The following is a 22,666-nucleotide window of genomic DNA, read 5'->3' as shown; positions in this document are numbered from 1 at the left end:
TTGTCTGCTGTAAGGTGCTATATAAATAAATTTGACATTGACATTGACATTCCAACAGAGATAAAATAACTTGTATAATCAAAGCATCAATCAAATGTAATTCAAGTTAAAAGTGTCTTGTTGCAAGCGTTCAAACCTCTTGATTTGTTCTACGTTTTGGCAGGTTGCAATCACAAAGTGATTCAATAAAGTAGAATATGAATTTTGATTAGGCTTTTTTTTGTCACATTAAAATAACTTTTTTTTTAAATAACCATTAAGCCAGTATTAAACCCACATTTCCGTTTTAAAATGGTGTTGTTTTTTTTTATTAGTCCGATGTAGTTTTATTGTCAGTAGTTGCGTGCGGATATAATCCTGATTAACTAAATAAAATCCAACACATTACATAGTCAGGACAATTTTCCCAGATGCCCCGGGACTCTCGATGATGTCATGGTGAGCCTGGGCAGCCTTCTCCAGCGGGTACTGGAGGCCGACGACCGGCCGCAGCCAGCCGCCCTCCATCCCCGCAAACAGCAGCGCTGCACACTCCCTCTTCTCCTCCTGACGGCGGACAGAGGAATCATTACTGATCTGAGTACACAGTGTTGCTAAGAGAAGTGCAGCTTGTTAGATGGTGGGTGGGAGCTTTTAGTTAGGACGTTGTTGTGTACCGGTGTGGAGGAGAAAAGGGTCACTCCTATGATGCTGCTCTCTTTGGCCATGGTGTCTCTGGGGTTGATCTCTATAGAGCCTCTTGAACCGACAACCTCCAGGAGAGAGAAAGAGCAGAACCAACTCTCACTCTCACACACAAAGTAAAGTTGGCCATATTTAGAGCAAACAGAGAATGATTTTTAACACCGAGGACTGACGTCGTACAGACCGTGACTCGTCCTCCGTACGCCAGCAGCTGGAGGTCTTTGCCGAGGTTGACGTTGGAAAGCATCTCCACTATCACATCCACGCCTCGACCGTCTGTGGCCTCCTGGAGCAAACAAAACACCCAATCCAATGTTTCTGTAACACTTATAGTGCAGTAAAGAAAAAAAAAATGTTTTTGACCCTTCAAACACGATTATTTATTTATTTTTTTTTTGCCACACTTAGGTGTTTCAGATCATCAAACTAATTTTTATATCTGGCAAAAGCAACCTGAGCAAATAAAGGTTTTCCAGTTATTATGTAATTTATTAAGAGGAAAAAAATACAAACCAACTTGGCTCTATATGAAAATATTGTTTTTCTTTTCATTAAATTATGAATTAACTTTGATTAAACGCTTGTTTGATTCACTTTATTGGCCCACTTACTGCCTGACCTGTAAAAAATGACAATATCACTTAACAAGAAGTAAATGATAATTGATAGATAAAAAAATGTAAGAACATTAAGGACCATTACCCACAAATGCAAACCATGGAAGAGTGGAGAACCCTCCCAGCAGTGTCTGACCAAAATTAATCGAGGACCCATCGCCAACTCCTCCAGGTCACAAATATGTTTCTGCTTATTTAATAAATTTCACAATAAAACTATTTGTGATACAATTAAGTGTATGAAAAGTGCTCTATGAATAAAGTTTGAATGATTGACAATCAGAAATCATTTTGATTCAACAATCAAAAGCACACTGGGGGAAAAAAAAGGCATTAAATGAGCGAGTACCGAGGCCAGAACCACAGATGACCAAAACGAAATGTTGCATTTTGATGATCCAAGACTCTGCGGAAGATTTAGATTTAGATGCTGTGGCATAACCTTCAGCAGGATGTTCATACTGAAAAACCCTCCAGTCTGCCTCAATGAAACCGATTCTGCAAGGAGCAGTGCCTAAGGCCATGCTTTTCTGAAACTACGACGTTTAATGATCTGAAAAATCGAAGTGAGGACAAAACAAGCAAAACCAGAAGAAACCGGGAAATAGTTCCCGTTGGCGTTCCTTCATGTCGGTACCATGATTCTGTCTGTGTATCCCTCCTCTCGATGATTAAAAGCACAGTGCGCTCCGTTACCGAGGGCCAACTTCATCCCTTCTGGTGTCCCCGCCGTCCCCAGCACCCTGAGGCCCAGAGCGCGGGACAGCTGGCACGCTGCCACACCCACCTGTTGGATGCATTAGAAACATTTTTATAGCGTCACATTACAACCTGCATGGCAACAGTAAAAATAGAAACACAAACGCGTTCATTTCCGTGCTCATGCTTCGTGATATGCTGACCCAAAGTTAAAAGTAGCAACAAATGGCTAAAGTCAGCAGATTATAGGCACAAAAGCTAAAGATAAAAAACTAAAATTCTGCTTTGCTTCTTTTTAATTGATCACAAAGGTAAAAAAATAAATAAATTAAAAAAAAAAAATCATGAAGACTTTTTCTTTTTCTTGAAAACTTGGAAGGAAATACAGCTGGCTAATATAAGGACAAGTAATATTTATTCCACTTCTCCAACAAACAAAAAAAACCTACAGTGTGGCCCGGGTCCATTTGGGCTGACTTTGTGCGACCCCTGACCACAACTCAAAAAGGATTCATGCAGCACAGGCAACTGATCTTTTCAACTTTTATATTTTGTGGTAATATTTCCTGGCAATAAAAAATTTGACAATGGAAATTGTTACATGGTACAAACCAAATTATTAATCTATTAATAGTCATACTTTTTTGCTTCGTTTTTCACCGCATTGCATGAGCAACGTTTGCAACATGATGCGATGTGATGCTTCTTAGTTCAGATTCAGAGTTGTCCTTCTGTCTGTTTCAGGCATTCTTGGACTTTCTTGTCCTCTGTCACAGAACCAAACAGCCCTCAGCTCGCAGTTACATTCACACAGAAAACCTGGAGCTGCTCTCACCCCTCCACTGGCTCCATGGACCAGGACCGTCTCTCCAGCTTTGGCGTGAGCTCTGCGGTACACAACAAAACACAGAAAACTAAAGCTAACCTCATTAAATCATCATGTTGTGCTGCAAAATGTTCCCAAGGTTGGATGAAACAACAAAATGTGATTTTAGTTTTTTTATGCAACTCTTAATACTGAATTAACTTCTATGATAATAGCTTTTATTGGCATGGCTAAGTGATTTGAACATTTTTTTTATTTTTTTTGGTTGTTGTAGTAAATCAAATTAGGAACAGGATGTACAGTATGTGCGATTGAATTGTAGTTTATCTGTTGTGTATTGGCGCTATTATATAATTAAACTGAATTCAAAAGATGTAGATGTTGAAAGTTTCTGCAGGTGGAGGTTTCAGAATAATGCTGTAAAGATACTTTCCACCAGAGGGCAGTGTTACTCCATGTGCAGAAACCGCTGTACCGGTTTGTTTGCCAAACTCTCAGTTTTTCTGGCTTCTTTTTCAGTTGTCTGCAGCCCGAAATCTCGCTTTCTTTCTTTTTTTAAAAGTTATGATCTGAATTTTTCTTTTTTGCAACATTATGTACAGAACAAATGGTTCTGCAAAAATAGTTCCGCAGAACATAGTCAAATGTGCCCAAAGAGACATTAAAGTTTAGAGAAGATGTGAAAACATGCCAACAAACTCTTTCGTCATCTGTCAGCAGTGACTTAGAAAGCTGAAGAATTACAAGTGAAAATTTTTCTTTTCATTTCTTTGTGTCTGTGGCAGAATACATGGATTATTAAAGTTTTTAACATGCTTTTATAATCCATGTTTTGCAGTTTTCTGGAGGGTCTTTCCCAGTTTTTTTTCCCCCAGTATGATGGTTTATAATTGTAACATGTGCAGACCTTTGGTTTAAACTCTGAGTAATTCCTCTCCTGTGAAGGCCTTACTTGTGAACCAGGGCTCTGTAGGCAGTGAAGTAAGGAATGCCTATGGCTGCTCCCTGTGTGAAGTCTAGTGCATCAGGCAGCTTGTGGACACAGTCGTCCGCTGCTACAGCATACTCCGCGTAACCTCCGGACTGAGCAGCGGTGGTGAAGACGCGATCCCCTGCCTGGAAAACACAAACAATCGCTTGATGTGTGGACCGTCTCTGGGGCCGATTTGGTAAAAGTCTAAGAGATGACCGCTGTCAGTGATGAAACTATGAAGATATTTTTAAGGGTGGAAAATTATCTATTAATGGGTAGAGTGCTAACTTTTGTTTTTCCATCTAGAAAACAAATCATTGACACGTTTAGTGTAAAACAAGGCTAACGCTGTTGTACATATTTTTTCCAGAGAAAATATGAGAAAGGGTAAAGGTTTCTAATAAAGAACAGACTATATAGTGGGATATCCTACATTTTCCATGACTTTAATTGTGTGTGCTGTGAGGAGTGTGTGTTTTACTGTGACCTTCACTGCAGTGACTCCCTCTCCGACAGCATCCACCACTCCGGCTACATCTGAGCCTGGTGTGTACGGCAGAGTGGGCTTCCGGGCGTAAGATCCGGATCGGATATACGTTTCCACGGGGTTCACTCCACAGGCACGGACACGGATCAGTACCTGCATCACAAAGATCCTAAATAAGTTGCAATTAATACAAGTTTTTTTCTCCCCCCCCGGCCAAAATCTATTATACACATTTTTCTTTAATGACTACATTAAAGTCTAAATGTATTTAAAATGATTTGTATTCAACCAAGAAGTTTTCTTCTGATAGAAAATGAGACAGGGTTATAATTACTGACCAGCTTTTAGCATCTTTCCACTGATGATTTATGCTTTGGGGTGAGCTCTGAATATCTGATAGAGGAGGGTCTTCGTGCCATGACCCTAATCTTTAGCTCCTTCAGAAATTCAGATTTATAGTAAAAGGCTGTAAACTTTAATCTGCCAGGGGTATGAATGAATATGGACTTAATTGTATGGCTTTACAAAGATTAGGATAATAAATTATGATTTGGACAAAGTCATGATGGGAAATGTGTTATATTATCTAAACTATTGCCAAGAAAATCTAAATAAGCATTGCGAAATGTAGTATGATAGCTGGCCTGATTTTAAAATATTGGCATCGTCCCACTTTTCTTCGGAATACAAACAAGTGGATGATGACAATTTTGTTTTTGTTTTGCACTTTGACCCCATCCTCCAAGAGACGTAAATCCAGTTACATTTATCAATAATTAACCATAGCAGGAAAGACAAACTGCTGAAAGGATGTTTCGACTGACTTTAATTTTACAACAACAAACATATCGGTGAGGTTAGACCTGCGTTTGCACTAAAAAGAGAAACAAAACAAAGAGCCATGTCAGACATCATAATGTTTGAAACCTCGTTGCAGCTCCTCCGCGGTTGTTATGGTTATGGCCAGACTTCCGGCCACCTGTCCGCCAGTGAACTGCGCCTTCAGAGCGGGATGCCTCACCTGTCTGTGTCCCGGCTGAGGGACCGGGACGTCGGAGCAGAGCCTGAGGACAGACGGAGCTCCAAACTCACTGACTCTGATGGCTCTCATCATCCTGCTGCCTGACATGTCAGCTCGATCTGCAAACAGGAGATCCGCGTTACTTTCACTGACTGAAAAAAAAAAACAAAAACAACTCTGGCAGTTCCCTCTTCTTCTTCGACAAATGTTTCGGATTTGACACGTCAGCGCCCTCATCCGTACATAACTGACTTCAATGCTTTTTTTTTATTTTGCTGTACCGTACGAAGTTTTGCTTTTTTACTTTCTGCCATTTAAAAAATATATATACCACTCAAAACTAAGTACATTTAATACTGCCTACTGGTATCAAGATTTTCCCTATATTTTATTTTGGATGGATGGATGGATGGATGGATGGATGGATGGACAATGTTTTTTTTTTTCTAATATAGAAAAAGAATGATTTTCATCCTACTTTGTCACAATTCCAGTTGTTCTAAAATACTTTCCTGACTGTAGATATGAAGATGCTTAGGCTAGTACTCACTTATGGTAAATTCCTGAAAAAGAAATATCAACTCTCAGTTTTCCTACTTGGGTGGCATGTTTTCTTTTCTTTTCCGTTTTCGACAGTGGCCAGGTGTCACATTATATGTGTACACTGTACACATATGGAATTACTTATAAAAGTGTCAAACCTCTTGAATCAAGTAAAAATAAAAAAATAAACTATTTAACCGTTTGAATAAATAAATAAATAAAATGATAGGCTTTTGTTGAGGTGCTAAAATACAATTGTTTCTCCTTTGAGGCTTTTTCCACATTAGAGTGTGCAAACATAGTTATAAAAAAATAAACTAATCAATAAATTACACGAAAGTGTTCTATTTTCTTTCTTTGATCACTTTTACGTCCATCTTTGTGTTTGCTGTAGTAATTATGTATACGGTTTTATCATTCTGAAGTCTTTTTTTTTCGTTTAAAGAGTGAAACGTTTAGTCTAGTCCGTGCTTCCATCGAATATTTCGTCGATTGAATAGTTCAGTCTTACGTCATGACGTTACTTCCGCTTACGTAGCCTGATTCGTACATGAATGGAACTACTTTCAAGTACCGACTGGGAGTCAGATAAACCCATCCACACGAGTAGAGACCTGGCGAAACCCGCCGAGAAAGAGACGAGTGAAACGCGGAACTAGGGACAGGAGAGAAAAGTGATGGCGGCAGCGTGCAGTTGCGTCATGTTAAGCCTCCAGCGTTTATTAATGTGATATTACAATGTCCGCAAACGGGTTTCCCCATGTAAGAGGAGCCATTTGTAGCCTGCTTTAAACGGACAGACACTCCGACGGGACTTCGTTGATTCCCATAGTTTGAGATAGGTGACTGTATGGCTTGACTCGTCCCTGGGTTTGTCAGAAATGGCAGCAAAATGCAGGTTTTTGCTTCAGAGGGTCCTTACAGGAGCCAGAGCTCGTGCTGTGTGGCATCACCAAGCGTCAGGTAGAGGACACCTGGTGCGTAGAATAGCAGTCAGACAGCTGAGCAGCTCCAACAGACTCCACATGCCTCCCTCTGCCACCACAGGTACTTCTTAACTCATGGATGTAATGGAATAATGACAGTGTTGGCTAACTATGGTCTTGGTTGACTGTGTTAATTTACGGTAATTCCTGAAAGCTGTTTACTGTCGTGTCGCCAGGTCCCAGCAGCCTGTCGTTCAGGACTCACACTTGTGGAGAGCTGAGGTCACATCATGTAGGAGAGAAGGTCACGCTGTGTGGCTGGGTCCAATATCTCAGGTTCTATTCTCTATTAGCTCTTCATTACTTGAGATGTAGTGCACTTTTGACTTTTTTTTTTCTTACTGTTGAACCTTTTCAGCCTTAACAGTAGTTCATTTTTTGTGATCTTTATATGATACTCCAGAACAAAGCGGTGCATTATTGTGAAGTGAAAGTATAAAGAAAGCTCTAAATTGAAATAAAAAAAATTAAAAAGGGGCACACATTTTTGTTCATTTTTCAAAGTCATTGGTGGTAAAACTTCATCAGTCAATGATTGTTATCATTGTTACTGATAGCAATCAGTAATTTAACAAAAATAAAAATAAAATTGATTTGTTTTTCTGTTTTAGATTCTGATGTGCTCCTTGCTTTTTTTTTGGTTGCTTTTATTTCCACTTCATGTTTACCTGAACAGAGTAAAAAATGATCAGAAATAGACCAAATATTTGAATATGTCAACAAATTTTATCTAAACTAAAATTAGAAGCCATTATTAAACTTCTCAAGTGACAATAAATAATGTTCTTCTATTCCAACACAATTATTTTAGACAATTTCACTAATCAAGTGTTTGAAATAAATGTAATAATTTCTCTCTGCTTACCACAGACAAGATCTGTTTATCATCCTGCGAGATTTCAGCGGTTTGACTCAAGTTCTAATCCCCCAGAAAGACGTAAGAAATTGAATTCAGCTGTAAAAAGTTGCTGATGTCACTGAAAAAAATAAATAATACAGAAAATGCATGAATTAATTGAAAAATTATTAGAAGCCCCACCCTAAACGTAATTCCCCCCCCCCCCCCCCCCCCCCCCATTTTAGTCTGCCATCAGCATGAAAGCAGCGCTGTGTGATCTCTCTGTGGAGTCAGTCGTCAAGGTTACAGGAACAGTCAGAAGAAGACCAGACGGGCAGGAGAACAAGGTTTGAGCGTGTTATCAGATTATATTGTTTGTTAAATACATTTTTTTGTAATATTTTTTATAGTGAAATTGAGTATTTAAAAAAATACTGTTTTTGAATAAAAAAAAGTACTTTATATCACTTTTTATTTAATGTATTTTTTTGCTGAGAGTTGATTGGGAGGAAGAGAATATTTAAGTCCTCTAATGATATCACCTTTGGCTGTCAACAGTCACCGCTGTTTCACCGTGATTTCCAGATAAACATTAAAAAACATTAAATCGATTAAATGTATCAAATGGCTGCAGGAGTGTTTGCACTAAGAGTGATTTCAACAAAATCTGCGTCATAAACACAAATCCCGAAGCAGAAAACGTTTAGGAAATCAGCGCTCATTAGCAGCACAGTTAGATGATGAAATGTTGTTTTTTTTAAGATATATCCTGCAAACCTGCATCAAAGCAGCCATTTTTCTCTGGATGGGTCTGACTTCTCATCTCGTTGCGTTTACCCCAGGCGATGCCAACAGGAGACGTAGAGGTGCTGGCGGAAAATGCGGAAGTCTTCAACACGTGCCGGAAGCTGCCTTTTGAGATAAAGGACTTTGTCAAAGTAAGCCTCTCGTTCAGCTAATGAGTAAGCTTTTATTAGAGTGACTTTTCAAAATGTGTCGTGTCTGTCGGGTGGTGCAGAAGTCTGAGTCATTGCGGATGCAGTATCGCTACCTGGACCTGAGGTCGTCGCAGATGCAGAAGATTCTCAGACTGAGATCTCAGCTGGTGATGAAGATGAGGGAGTATCTCTGTAATGTGCACGGTACGGACAGTGAAGTTCACTTGTTTCTGTTTAGTTATTCTCTTTCAAATTTGACCTCAATTCTGTCTAGTTTTATTGTTCTCTTCCTCTCCTTTATGTAGGTTTTGTGGATGTTGAAACACCTACTTTATTCAAAAGAACACCCGGGGTAAGAAGGTCCTCACCTCTCTTAATCATAGAAGAACAACTTCTAAAAAAATCCTGTCTCATTTGTATATCATTGCAGCACCTCACAAAGATATTCAGGCCCCTTCAGTGTTCACATTTTGATAGTGTAACATAAATCTTCAGTGGATTCTTTTGGGTGGTTTTATGTGAACATAAAATTGAATACAATCAGGGCCCTAAAGGAAAATAACTTGAGTGCAGTCAGATTGGATGGAGGGTTGTGAACAGCAATTTTTAAGTCTCTATCCCTGTTGAAGGAAATCATCTTCACCCCGACGCCTCCACCATCTTATTTCAGCTCTGGGGGTTCAGTTTTAGTTGTCGGCTACAAGTTTCATTTTGGAACTTGCAATTGGAGGTATGAGAGTAGAGAGAGGTTAATCCAAATGGACACTATGCTTTTTGTATGTTTCTTTGTATGTGTTATCGTATCATTTTCCTACTGATTCACTATTAGTGAATTGCAACACTTTGTGTTGGAGTAGCTCAGAAAATCCCTCAAAATACACAGACATTTGGGCGTGCCGTGGTGGCGTAGGGGTTAAGCGCGACCCGTATTTGGAGGCCTTCAGTCCTCGACGCGGCCGTCGCAGGTTCAACTCCCGGACCCGACGATATTTGCCGCATGTCTTCCCCCCTCTCCTTCCCAGTTTCCTATCAGCCTACTATCATATAAGGGACACTAGAGCCCACAAAAGACCCCCTGGAAGGGTAATAAATAAAAATACACTGACATTTTTGTTGCCGTAACCTGGCAAAATGTTATAAAAGTTCGACTGGAATGCATATTTTTCTTTAAAACAAATCATTTAGAAAAGCTTGAAATGTTGTTGTGGCAAAAGTACGTGTCACGTTTTGAAACTAACATCTAAACGTGTCTGATGCGTTACTGAGAATCTCGTGTTTTTGCTTCAGGGCGCCAAAGAGTTCGTCGTCCCCTCCAGGGAGCCGGGCCTGTTTTACTCTCTGCCTCAGAGTCCGCAGCAGTTTAAGCAGCTGCTGATGGTGGCTGGCGTGGACCGGTGAGTGACCAGCTCACTGCACCTTTAATGTGGAAGAGAACCTCCCTGCTGGTTCCCACACATTCAGTCAGATACATTGAACTTTTTATTTGCAGCAGTGCAACATTTAGCAGAACTTCAACCAAAATCACAGATGAAAGGAGAATTGAATATTGTTGTTCCCCGACTTTGACGTCTGTTCCCACGCTTTCAGTTGATCCCTGTTCTAACTCAGCTGATGGGATAAAGGAAATAATTAGTAATCAAGCTGAAGTCATCAATCAAAAACAGGAGGTTTGAGTTAATGCTTTTGCTGCTTTAAAATAATTGTAATTACTTGTAAAAAAAAATCTGTTTGCAAAGGCATCGCATCAACATGAAGAAGGTTTTGTAATGATTTACAGGAAAATGTTTAGCTTGATTTAAATCGCATTAACATGTAGCTTATTGTACATTTAAATAAGCAGTCAATGCTTCGCTAGATAAGAGAAAAATCCTCACTGAAAGTTGGCCAACAATAGGAAATTATCGAGTTACTTTATTTTATGAACAGCTTTGTTATTTTTTTTGCGCATTTATAATTTAGCCGCAGTTTGCTTTACTTCAGATACCTTTTGTATTTGTTAAGTCTCATAAAAATACAGAATGGGGAAGATGGGTAAAGTTAAAATCCCACTGTGCTTGAATTGCTTCCTAGTTCATAAATACAAATACCGACTCTTTGTCTGGTGTCATCAGGTACTTCCAGGTGGCTCGATGTTACAGAGACGAAGGCTCCAAACCAGACCGGCAGCCAGAGTTCACTCAGGTGAGATGCAGCAGTTTGATGCTCGGCCTTTTCTGTGAAGGTGTCAGATGTTTGCTTGTTGTAACGTCTCACACAAATGTATTGTTTTCCTTTCACTTCTACAAGTTACTCTACGTTATTGAGTTAGTGTGTCACATCCAATCCTAGGAAAATAAACCCAAAGATCTGCTGTTGGAATGTGACAAAACGTGAAATATTTCAGTATTTTGCAAGGAGCTGTAGCTGACAGGAGCTGCTAACCTATCAGATCTTCTCGCTGACCGCTCCAGGTGGACATAGAGATGTCTTTTGTGGACCAGGCCGGCATTTTATCGCTGGTGGAGGGTTTGCTGCAGTATTCCTGGCCAGCAGAGAAAGGTTCTCTAAAGGTCCCTTTCCAGACGATGACGTATGATGAAGCGATGAGAGACTACGGTGTGGACAAACCGGACACTAGATTTGGCATGAAGGTGGGTGAGTGCTTGTGGCTTAGATGAACCGAACCTTAACGTGGATTACCAATAAATTGCATATTTACAGAATTTCGGATTTATCATGAAACTGGGGCGCAGGTGACTTAATCAAGCCTAAATTGTGTTTAACCAGATGAAAGATTGAGGTAATTAAGAAAGTGTTTATATTATTCTCATGTATTTTTTTCTGTCTTCTTTCTTTCCCAGCTGACAGACATCAGCGACGTTTTCTCCTCCACTCAGATTGAATTCCTCAGATCAGCTCTCAGCCAATCAGAAGGCTCGGTTCAGGCCATACGTGTCCCCAGTGGAGCTGTATGAATATTTATATTATTTATACTATTAAAATGCTCTTCTGTGCTACACAGTTCAGGATTTAGGTCAATAAAGATAAACCTACAGAGAATGTATTTAATTCAAATAAAAATTATATTATTATAATATCAATGTTTGTGTGCTGATATGTCATTTGTGCCGTTTTTGCTTTTATTTGTGGTTGTTCTGTGTCTGCTGAAAGAAACTTTTCACTGGGAAAGATTTAGAGGAATTGAAGCAAGCAGCCAAGAGTCAATTTGGACAGGTAGGCTCATATCTCCTTTTGCTTTTATCAAATAAAGCTTTTTAATGATTAGATTTCAATTGTTACTAAATCCTAGATAGTCTTTGAGATCCCAAAACATTTTCCAAATCTGCATTTCCTATTCAAATCATTAACAAGACAAACACCAGAAGCTATCCCCCCACCCCTCAACAACTCCCTCATCTAAAGTCAATCATTGCAATAAAAAATCCACAAAGCATTATTAAGCCTCTTTTTTTTCTAAATATATATTTTTTTCCTGTAAAGGAGCTGAGTCTGGTGTTGGTCAGAGAAGACGGCACGTTAAAGTCTCCCCTGAAGAAGCTGATGCCCGTCTCCGTCACAGAGGACCTGCTGAGGAAGACTGTAGCCGGACCAGGAGACCTGCTGCTACTGGCGGCCGGCTCTCTCCACGCTGTGGTAAGGTCCTGGCTCTAAGACAAACTGAACAACTAAAAATGCTCTTTTAAACTTCTCTCCGCCCTGCTGTCAGCGCCCCATGCTCGGCAGCCTTCGCCTTAAGGCAGCGCAGCTCCTAGAAGCTCATGGCCTTTCGGTTCGTGACCCGGATGCTTTCAGCTTCCTGTGGGTCGTGGACTTCCCTCTTTTCTTACCAAAAGAAGACAAACCCGAGGAGTTGGAGTCCGCTCATCATCCTTTCACTGCTCCGCAACCGGAGGATAGAGAGTTGCTCTTCACAGAGCCACACAAGGTGTTCATATGACTTTTTTTAATAGTTGCCCTTGTGGAAAATAATATATTGCACAGGCCATACTCAATGTGGTGTTTTGGTGCTTCGTAGGTGCGAGGGCAGCATTACGACCTGGTACTGAATGGCAGTGAGATTGGAGGAGGTTCCATCCGGATCCATAAAGCCTCAGAGCAGCTCCATGTCTTAAAGAACATCCTTAAGGTTAGCTTTCCTTACTTAATAAAGAGAGAAATTAATATCGGCTCATATATGTTATAATTACTTTTTAATTTTTCCTTTGACAGGAGGATCCCGGTCTCCTTTCCCATCTGCTGGAGGCTCTAGACTCTGGAGCGCCACCTCATGGAGGCATCGCTCTGGGTAACTCTGCTCATGCCTGGAGATTAACATTAGAGCCACCAGAGGGCGCCATTTGACCCCAAGACAGAAGAATCTTAGCTATCATAAACATTGGATTGCATCAACTGATTTAATACACTAAAATGAGGACAAAGAGTTGAGCAGCATAAAACAATGAAATCAGTAATAAGAAATTATGGGAAAAGCTGAATTTTACATTACAATTAGACACTTTAGCCCTTGTGATCTAGATATTAATCGAAAAATGTTCAGCATTCACTAGAATGACTCTAAAGGACAGAAAAAATCTTTTTTTTTCCTTGTCGAAAATGTTATATCAGAATAATTATATGTCTTAGTTGGTCATAACATAACCTAAACATAACATCTCTGTATTCAAATTTTCAACATAGCAATTCCCAAAATGATCATCTTTAGCAGTTTATATGGTCATAACTGTTATGTTATGAATATTCCACTATGTAAGAGATGTTAAAGGGAGTAATTTTAGGGAAATTCATTTAATATGAAGTCAGGAGGACTCGATGTAAAATAAATTACACAGAGTCAAAGAATGTTTGCGAAGTCCAAATTCAAGTATTTTTATTGAATCGGGAGATAAATTCAAGCATAGAACAGTTGATAAGGTTTTTGGTTTTTTTTAATGTTTTTTTTTAAATTCAGGAACGTTTTGTTTGCCAAAGCATTTTTTTGTATATTTTTACAGGCAGAGTTTTGTCTTTTTTAGCTAACTTGCAGCTGGCTTGCTGACTCCTCTATCATGCCCCCATAGGTTTGGATCGTTTGGTCTCTATTTTGGTCAGAGCTTCCAGCATTCGTGATGTCATTGCCTTCCCTAAGTCATTCCGGGGTCATGACCTCATGAGCCACGCGCCTGATTCCGTGCCAGAGGAGGAGCTGAAGCCGTACCACATTTCTGTCAGATGGCCAACCGATGGAGGACGAGAAGGGAAGTGAGATGTTGAAAAAGACAAATCAACATCTGAGGAGATGTTTTCCTAAATTTCTGATCTGCACATCAGAAATAAAAGCGTTGATGAGGACACAGAGAGAGACGTATAGACTGACCAATGTCCATTTGGTCCGCAGGGACATTAAAGACAAGAGAATTTAAGAGAGAAATGATGCGACGGCTGTATCCGAACACTCAGGGATGAAAAAATATCATGCCATAAGGACAGAGTGTAAAGCTAAACCTGAACTATGATGGAACAACTCAACTCGTATCAAAACTTATTAGGTGTTTCTCACTGTTACTGAGTCTGTTTTGTTTCATAAAATGAATTTTATCGACAAAGTTACTGTTTCAGGACCTTTCCTTTAAGACTCTGTGTCTTGTCTGTGTCAGTTTGAGTGATCTGTTTGCCACCTTGTCAATAAGAGTAAAGCTCTTGTGGTAAGAAAGTCTTAAAATAGAAAATAGCATTCAACATGCCTAATTGGGACAGTGAGAGTGTTTGTTTTTTAAAGTACAAGAGACTCTTGGGATCAAAGAGTTAAAGATACATGAGTAATTCCAGTCCAAAAAGACTTTTTTAAGAGTAAAGTTCCTAATAACTTATACTCTCATTAACACGATTACCTTACAGTGTGAGTAGTCTGTTACTCTGCTCTGAAACAATATAAGCTTACTTGCATATAATCACAACCTGACTTTATTAAAAAAAGAGAGAATTGCAGTGTAGAGATATACAGGGCGTATAAGAGTATAACATTGGATGTTTATGCTTTTATTGCTTTTACAAACCAATCATGATCAACTTTTTTTTTTGATAAAATAAATTTCCAAAAAGACTTTAACACCAAATCTGAAACTAATTATTTTTTTCTCCAAATAATGAAAAATCCTTTTCATAACATTTTTCTCTAATTTGCTTGGTGTGCAATTATGCTGTAATGGTAGCCAAGAATACTGATTGTAACTGGAGACACAGTCACTACACTCAGATAATCTTCTTTTCACTCGTTTTAAGACTACTAGTACCAGTTGGCTGGACCTCTGTTGAATTAGGTCAGTCACATTACAGATAGAGAATATTTTTGATTTATTTATATTAGTTTATTTATATTACATTTGTCTTTTTTTGAGAGGGAGAAATCAGTTTTATATTTCACATTTGAATGGATTTTTGTTTGTTCTTTGAAAGAAAAAGAAAACGTTTTGTTGTTCATGATTAAATTGCAAAAGCAATAAAAAAGGTAAAACATTCAAGAGTGAATAGTATTTATTGGCACTGTATGTATCTTGCATATTGTTTGCTTAGTTTTTATTTTTGTATCCTTAAGTTTTATATATTACATGTCGGATACCACTAGGAAGTGTCATTTCATTCGGTTGCGTAGTTTCGTAGTTTTCTGTAGTTTTTCTCACGTACAGCACGGAGACATTTCCGGTTTCTATGACGACGGCAACCCGGAACAGGAAGTGTCGGGGTATTTGACCGTAGCTCAGGAAAAAAAAAAAATGATTGAACAGAGATGTGATTGTTCTTTTTCCGCTTCGAGAGCAGTGACGTCGTGGCTTGTTTCTGCTAGTTGACGGCGACGTTTAATTGCATTTAATTGCGTCCAAGAAACGGAATGTCGTTTCGGACGGAGACGTTGTGTTACTCGGCGCATTTCCAGGGTCAGACGATGCTGAACGGCTAGTCGGCTCGTATACATTACCCTGTGTTGGTGGTAGAGTTTCTTTTTTTTTTAAGCATTCTCATTATCGTGTTAGGGACATTTCTTTGTGTGTATCCGGAGATATTTGCCTCAAAGCCACACAACGGCTGTGAAGCTGAAGCTCTTCGGGACTTCTCGGTGTTTGTGCTGGTCAGCCACGTCAGCTATATTCACCGATAAACTCGGAGGGCATCTCTTCTCTTTTATCTCTTCTCTTTGGTTCCCACGTTTATTTAGTTGAAAACCGTCAGAGTGACGTCCAATGACAATGGCTCCGATGGGTATCCGGTTGTCACCGCTCGGTATGGCGGTGTTTTGCCTGCTGGGAGTCGGTGTCATCTACCACCTGTATGCCGGGGTCTTCTCCAACCACCTGTCCTATTTCAGGTTAGATTATTTTTTTCTTTATGTACAGTAAGGTAACATTATCTTTCATTCAATTCTTATTGCAAGTCCATCGGATGTTATGATGTATAATTTGAATCTAAAGTGGGAAGGTCCTGTCTGCTTGAGCCTTTTCTACTTCTCTATTTCTTTTCTCTTTGAGGTATTACCTAATGTCGCTGATTTCAACATATCAAAACTGGTGTTTTTTGCTTAATCAAACCTGTCTGGATGCTTGCAAACATAGATACTTGGGAATATATATATATATATGTGTGTGTGTGTTTGGACACACTTTCCAATTGAATTCAATGAGAAGGTGTGTCCAAACTTTTGGTCTGTACTGTATATAGATCTATATAGATAGATATATAGATCTATATATACCCATCCATCCATTTTTAACACCCTTGTCCCTAGTGGGGTTGGAAGGGGTGCTGGTGCCTATCTCCAGCAAACGTTTTGGGCGAGAGGGGGGCTACACCCTGGACATGTTGCCAGTCTGTCACAGGGCAACACAGAGACAGACAGGACAAACAACCGTGCACACACACACTCACCCCTAAGGAGAATTTAGAGAGAGCAGTTTGCCCGACAGTCATGTTTTTGGACTGTGGGAGGAAGCCGGAATACCCAGATGCACAGGGAGAACATGCAAACTCATTCCAAGATCACTTTAGTCTATCCGACTGCAGTCCTGCTTGTCAGACATTTGCTACATTTGTTGAAGAGACTTCAGTCGACAGGACAGTGTGTCACACTTTAATTGACAGTGACTCTGCACCTGGCAGGTGTGAATGTGGTCTTTGTTTTGTACTTTTAAATAGTTTCAGTTTTTTTCTGAGTACTAAGAGATGGACTGATTTCAAAAAGATTGTTTTCGTTGCTGCTTCAAAACATTACATTTTCAATTATCTTCTTTTAAAACAGCTTTTAAAAAAAAAATTCAGATATTAACCTTTCTTCTGTGTTCTTGTGTCTGCAGGCAGAGGAAAAAGGTGGACCTGAGAGACCTGTTAGCCGTCTCTGTGGAGGCTGCACAGCTGGGTGGGGAAGAGGTAAAGACAAACCTTTTCTTCATATTGCGTATGGACTACTGTGTCGAAACATTTTATATGCAAGTGGAGCTAGACTGTAATAACTGTTTAAATGTACCTGATATTAATTACATTATCAGTGATAATGATTTAAAAGGCTTCCCCTGTGTATTTGTGGGTTCTCTCTGGCTTCCTCTCACTGCTGCCACTGGCCTTGCTTTTTTTTTTCTAATCCCAACATCTAGACGCCTAACTCCGTTTTGATTTCTCTCTTTATGCTGTATCTGCTGGTTGAACATGTAGCTCCTTTCTGTCTAGGTGAAAAGAGTACGCAAAGAAAACACACTCAACGAGAAGTCAAAGGGAGAAACAAAGGAGGGAGCTAAAGAGCTTCTGACTATGGGGGACCTGCAGTCGCACCGGAAGATGTATAACCTAATAAAGAACACATTTCCTGAAATCACTGTGAGCAAATGTATAATCATAAACTATGCTTTGATGTTGTGTGTGGTTGAAATGAAAATATCCATATCCAAGTGATTATGCCCAAATGTTTTTGTATTTAGGTATACAGCGAGGAAAGTGACAGCAAACCAGATTCGGTATCCTGGAGCAGGAACATACCTGATGGCATCCTGAAGCTGGAGAAAGGCAGGGAGGTTTCTGCTGATAGCATCACTGTGTGGATTGATCCATTGGATGCTACTCAAGAATACACAGGTGGGTCGGCACCACAATTTCTGGGATTTCATTCAAATCCAACGTTATTACCTCATCATCCCTTGTTTTGCTTGTATTTGGAAAACAGTGGAGTCGTCCGATGACCCCATATACTCCTTTTTTTCCCCCAGCTGTGTTGGATAAGATGCTTGTGTAGAACTGGTTCTAGAGTTTGCTTTTCAGCGTCTGAGAACAACCAGCACTGTCACTCTAATAGTTTCAGAAAAATAATTTCTATTCAGAAATACTCCCTACCTGGAAAAATCAGTTTGTCAAAGATGAAACATTTGATGTTGCTGCACCATAAAAGTGCTTCAGGCCTTTCTTTATATTGTTTCTGTTAATTAATTTTGAGTACTGGTATATTATCTTGGAGTCATTCTAATTATTTGTGATTAGAGCGGCACAAAATGTCTCAAATGTATTATTATTATTGTTATTATTATTATATATTAGTAGTAGTTTGCTCATTTATCCCAAGTGTTGCATTTTTAATGCTAATGTTGCAGCAAGTCTTACAGCAACAGATACACTGGACACAAATGCCTGTCTTCTCTCTTACCCTGTAACTTTTTATCTTTCCACAGAGAAATTGGTGAAATATGTGACCACTATGGTGTGTGTTGCTTTAGAGGGTAAACCAGTCATTGGTGTCATACACCAGCCATTTACAGGGTTTACTGGTAAGTTGGGGCATCCGTGAAGAGATGTTTTATCCCTACCTTTGACTAAGTACGCCCTTTGGATGTATTTTCTTATTTTTAAAAAGCCTTATTGTAATCTCAAGTGTCTTTATGCTAGAAAAAAAATGCAAATATATGTACTTGTTCTCTTTCTCTACCCCGCTTCTGCCTCTATTATTGCCTCCTTAGCCTGGGCGATGGTAGGTCAGGGAACAAACATGGAGCACAGATCGTCCTACAACCTCAACTCGCCAAAAGTGATTGTGTCACGGTCACATTCTGGAGAAGTAAAAAACTTTCTTCACTCTGCTTTTGGAAACAGCACAACAATAATCCCAGCAGGTGGCGCAGGTGAGCAGATAATTCTTTGTCCTTTTCATGTTGGCATTTAAGGAACATGAAACACATTGCCTGCTGCTGCGATGACCAGGAGCCTATTGCACAAGATTTGTGTTGATTGTCTACTAAAGGCTGGCATTAGTTGAACTAGAAAAAGAAGTATGCATGTATTGAAGCATATCTTCTTTGGAGATTCCAGTAAATGTGCTATTGAGTGCACAGGGGGAATCACCAGAAACACTTTTGTTTAAATATGCAAAAAGATGTAAATAAGCCTTGGAAAACTTTTGTGTTTTCGTGGGAAAAAGAGTAAGCTAATATGGTGCAAGTAGGAGGCATCATTGACTACTCGTATGTCTTGTGCAAAGTCAAACATTTTTTAATGTCCACTGTTTACCTGGATTGGACAATGTAAACAAATTCAGAAGTGGACTTGGAAATGATGAGGCTGCTGTTTTTCAATCTCCAAATTCACACTCTTTTCACAATTTAATGTGGTCTTGAAGTATTGCTACGGCTGCTAATGAATCACTTGGGCATGCTTTAAAAAGCACTCATGTAACTGCAAACATAGATACTTTAATTATTCATCATGTGTCTGGTGCACAATTGTTTTCACAGAATCAGCAGTTTCGCAGCATATCCTCCAGGTGTGGCCAATGCGGCCAGTAAAAACCCAAATAATAATAATAATAAAAAAAAACATTTTCTGAGTTTTAAATTTGAAAAACAAATTATTTAAACAGGTTGTGTAGACTTCTGAGAGCCACTGTCACCAACTCAAGGACGTATGGCTTAGTGTAGTGTGTTGATTCAGTATCATTTGTCTTTCCTCACAATATAAACAGTTTCTGCCTTTCTCAAATAATTGGATTAAAGTAGGTTTATTGAATTGTCATTTTTCTTTATAATCCTTAAGCAAACAGCAGCAGTTTGTGTTAAGAAGGTTCTTTAAATAGACAGGCTACCAGGAATTTCAGCCACAGTGTTGTATGTTTTTTTTGTCTAACAGGATACAAGGTGCTATCGCTGTTGAAGATGCATTCAGGACAAACAGAGCCTATAGATGAAGCAGATGTTTACATCCACATCACCGTCATTAAGAAATGGGACATCTGCGCTGGTGCCGCACTACTGAACGCACTTGGTTAGAACATAGCTATTTCTTTTTTTTCCACAAACTTTTAGACCTTCTTTATATTATTACCAGTGGCTTCAACTGAGAGGGATGAGATGCTTAAACCCTCTGAAAGCTCTAGTTTCAAATTTCTTCCCAGTAGGGAATGTATCCAGGGTGTACCCGCATCCTTAGCAAGTCTTGAATTCATGTATCTACATGTAAGGCCTTAAAATGTCTTAAATTTATTTATTTTTTAAATGCAAGTTGGCCTTTAATATGTTAATCTTAGTTTAAATGTTGTCTTGACAGGCTTGTTTAATCTCTTATGTCCTATGGTTTGTTCTATTTCCTTGCGGGACTTGTTTGAGTCGCACTCGGACATCTTCATTGCATTCTGAAATGGTTGAGGCTACCGCTAACTAGCTGCTAATATATCCTTGCTAGCTAGCATCTTTGTATGTATCATAAGTCGTGCAATACATTTCCCTGACCCAATGTCAAATATCCTGTGTTTGGAATATGAACCCGATTTATTCTAACGCACAATTAATTTACAAATGAACCAGTTTGTTATATTTTTGAACACTGACAAAGAACAGAAACGCATTGGCTGATGTAACTCGTTTGTCTTTTCTTCACAATTCTGATATGGGTGAAATTCCATATCAGACTCTTTAGACTCTCCACTTATCTGTCTAATAACCATTAATCTCCTTTACAGGAGGCCACATGACCACTCTGAAAGGGGAGAACATCGACTTCAGTGGAACTCCTTTGAACGAAGGAGGACTGGTGGCCAGTGTTGAAGTGGATCATAAGAACATACTGGCCAAACTTCCAAACTGGGACCTTTCAAAGCACTGAAAGACAACCACAGAACCATTGGCAGCTCCAGCATGTTGTGCTGAGACTTACATGAAGAAGAGATGATTAAACATCAAACGTTCATGGTCAGACGTTCATGTTACTTTTTTCTTTTCTTTTTTTTTTTTTTGAAAGCTGGGCGGGGATTTGCTGTCTACACAAACCTGGCCCACTGAACAGGATTGTGACCAGCATGGTTACCACAATGGTTCTTGATTCACACTCCTCCACAGCTACATGCATCATTCATCCATCTTATGTGAAACCGCATGCTCACAAGGAATTGTAGGAAAACAATGGACCCTTCCATGTCTCCTCCTTTTACCTTCACAGGAGAACAGGGAAACTTTAATGTGAAAATCTCTGGAGCGTACAGCTGAACATTGCAGGAGAAACTCTGGAGTTTGGCATCTGCTTCCACCATCGTAGATGCCTTTATTTTTTTTTCATATTTCAAAAGAGCATAACACTAATTTAGAGAGGAATGTTTCAGAGAGCATCAGACATTAGCCCATCTCTGCAACTAATAAAACTTTTTTGATTTTGAGTAAAATTATGGGTTATTGTGTTAAGAAATCCTTTTATTATTTTATTTAAATCCTTTATCTTTTATTAACATTATATTAAGATGGATTAATTGAGAATAAGTTAATTATGAGTAGAGGTCTCATATTGTGGCCAAGAGAGAAGCTGATCGACCAGATTTGTGTTGAGGGTTCCATGTTTATCAGATAATTGAGCAAATCAGTTTAAAAACTTTTATTAAAGCAAAAAATAACTAACAAAAGTTGTTGGAGTGGCAGTGATAACACAAGAAGGAATTTGATGTTGAACTTAATAATTCAACACTTTTAATAACCAGAATTTGTGCAACAATAAATGCTTAAAATTGGTACTTTTTACTTATCTATTCAAAATTCATTCAGCAAAAGAAGTGAAGTAGTCCTTTACCTAGCCCCAGCACTTCTCCAGTCCAAACAGTTTGTTTTGATGGTTCTCGATTTAGAAACCTTGGAAACCACGCAATAGACTTGTCAAAGTCAGAAAGATTTTTCAGTAAGAGAAACCAGATCCTAGTTGGAAAGAGAAATTAGTACGTCCTCATTTCTGCCTACAAGTGGCTTCAAAACTCTGAAGTGTGCATGCATGGTTTGGATTTTTGGTCTTGATGAATCCCTGTTTCCTTTGACTACTGTTTGTCTTTCAGCACTGTGTCGGTCGTACCTGAGTCACTTTTGACTTTTTGTGTTCAGTCGAAAAATACCAGCAGAGATCGAAGGTACATTTATTAAAGGATCTTTTCATGTTTACCTTGTTTTGATAGCATTTGTGTTGATGTGTAGATTAAACTCCGTTTAGGTCAGAAATTAAATATTGAAGCGGTTTCGTCTGCCACTGGTTGACGAGGCTTGACAACTTGTCGATAGAGGTGAGGAACGATCTGGAGTGGGTTGGCTATTACATAAAAACATGGCAAAGTCAGAGCTGTTACGCTTGAGTTTCAGTTTTATGTTTCCAGTGCCTTTGCTTGGACAAAACCACATTGCCGCTGTAAGCTACATCAGTAATGCAGACAGCAATGCTCGCCGCCATCAGTTGCTGTGAAAATGACATGGACACTGTTTGGGGTGTGACTTTGGATACACCCCTTTGCGACTCTCGTGCATGTGTACTTTAAGAAACACTTTTTCACATCACTGTGTTGTGACGTGCTTGGGAGTACTACTTTAGATATGAAAAAGATCTTTTAAAATCCATACATTTATAAATGTGGAAAAACAAAACAGATCAGTGTTTGGAATACCTGACCTCTGAAGACTGCTGCTCGGCTTTCCTTAAGGCTGCACACGTTTAAGCCTCCAATCAAGCCGCCACAATTTCAAGTTGGGGATTTTGTTACTAGGTTGCGATGTTGCAGAGTACAACGTAGAACTGAAACAACCTCTGAACGCAGA

General features: G+C 39.3%; 3 protein-coding genes across 3 annotated transcripts; 2 read left to right on the top strand and 1 right to left on the bottom strand.

Moving 5' to 3' along the window:
- Positions 1-5: 5 nt before the first annotated feature.
- Positions 6-5,513, bottom strand: cryz (crystallin zeta). The gene is made up of 8 exons (XM_005797057.3): positions 5,308-5,513; positions 4,287-4,439; positions 3,779-3,942; positions 2,836-2,887; positions 1,939-2,088; positions 869-970; positions 657-752; positions 6-546 (listed from the first exon to the last, which is right to left on the bottom strand). Exons 1-8 carry the CDS (start codon positions 5,413-5,415, stop codon positions 385-387), a joined length of 987 nt encoding a protein of 328 aa, XP_005797114.1. The 5' UTR covers positions 5,416-5,513; the 3' UTR covers positions 6-384.
- Positions 5,514-6,390: 877 nt separating this feature from the next.
- dars2 (aspartyl-tRNA synthetase 2, mitochondrial) lies at positions 6,391-14,194 on the top strand. The gene is made up of 17 exons (XM_005797130.3): positions 6,391-6,897; positions 7,013-7,112; positions 7,707-7,773; positions 7,920-8,021; positions 8,517-8,612; positions 8,693-8,816; positions 8,918-8,964; positions 9,900-10,006; positions 10,724-10,793; positions 11,063-11,242; positions 11,453-11,560; positions 11,763-11,825; positions 12,093-12,245; positions 12,319-12,537; positions 12,628-12,738; positions 12,822-12,897; positions 13,670-14,194. The coding sequence occupies exons 1-17, from the start codon at positions 6,732-6,734 to the stop codon at positions 13,852-13,854; spliced, it is 1,974 nt and encodes a 657-aa protein (XP_005797187.3). The 5' UTR covers positions 6,391-6,731; the 3' UTR covers positions 13,855-14,194.
- Positions 14,195-15,317: 1,123 nt separating this feature from the next.
- impad1 (inositol monophosphatase domain containing 1) lies at positions 15,318-22,021 on the top strand. The gene is made up of 8 exons (XM_005797056.3): positions 15,318-15,951; positions 16,934-17,006; positions 17,304-17,450; positions 17,552-17,705; positions 18,293-18,388; positions 18,578-18,739; positions 19,740-19,874; positions 20,569-22,021. Exons 1-8 carry the CDS (start codon positions 15,827-15,829, stop codon positions 20,709-20,711), a joined length of 1,035 nt encoding a protein of 344 aa, XP_005797113.1. The 5' UTR covers positions 15,318-15,826; the 3' UTR covers positions 20,712-22,021.
- The last annotated feature ends 645 nt before the right edge of the window (positions 22,022-22,666 follow it).

The sequence above is a fragment of the Xiphophorus maculatus genome, chromosome 6 (assembly GCF_002775205.1).
Source record: "Xiphophorus maculatus strain JP 163 A chromosome 6, X_maculatus-5.0-male, whole genome shotgun sequence".
Taxonomy (NCBI): Eukaryota; Metazoa; Chordata; class Actinopteri; order Cyprinodontiformes; family Poeciliidae; genus Xiphophorus; species Xiphophorus maculatus.
The sequence above is the reverse complement of the archived record's forward strand: the minus strand, read 5'-3'. Positions and strand labels throughout refer to the sequence as shown.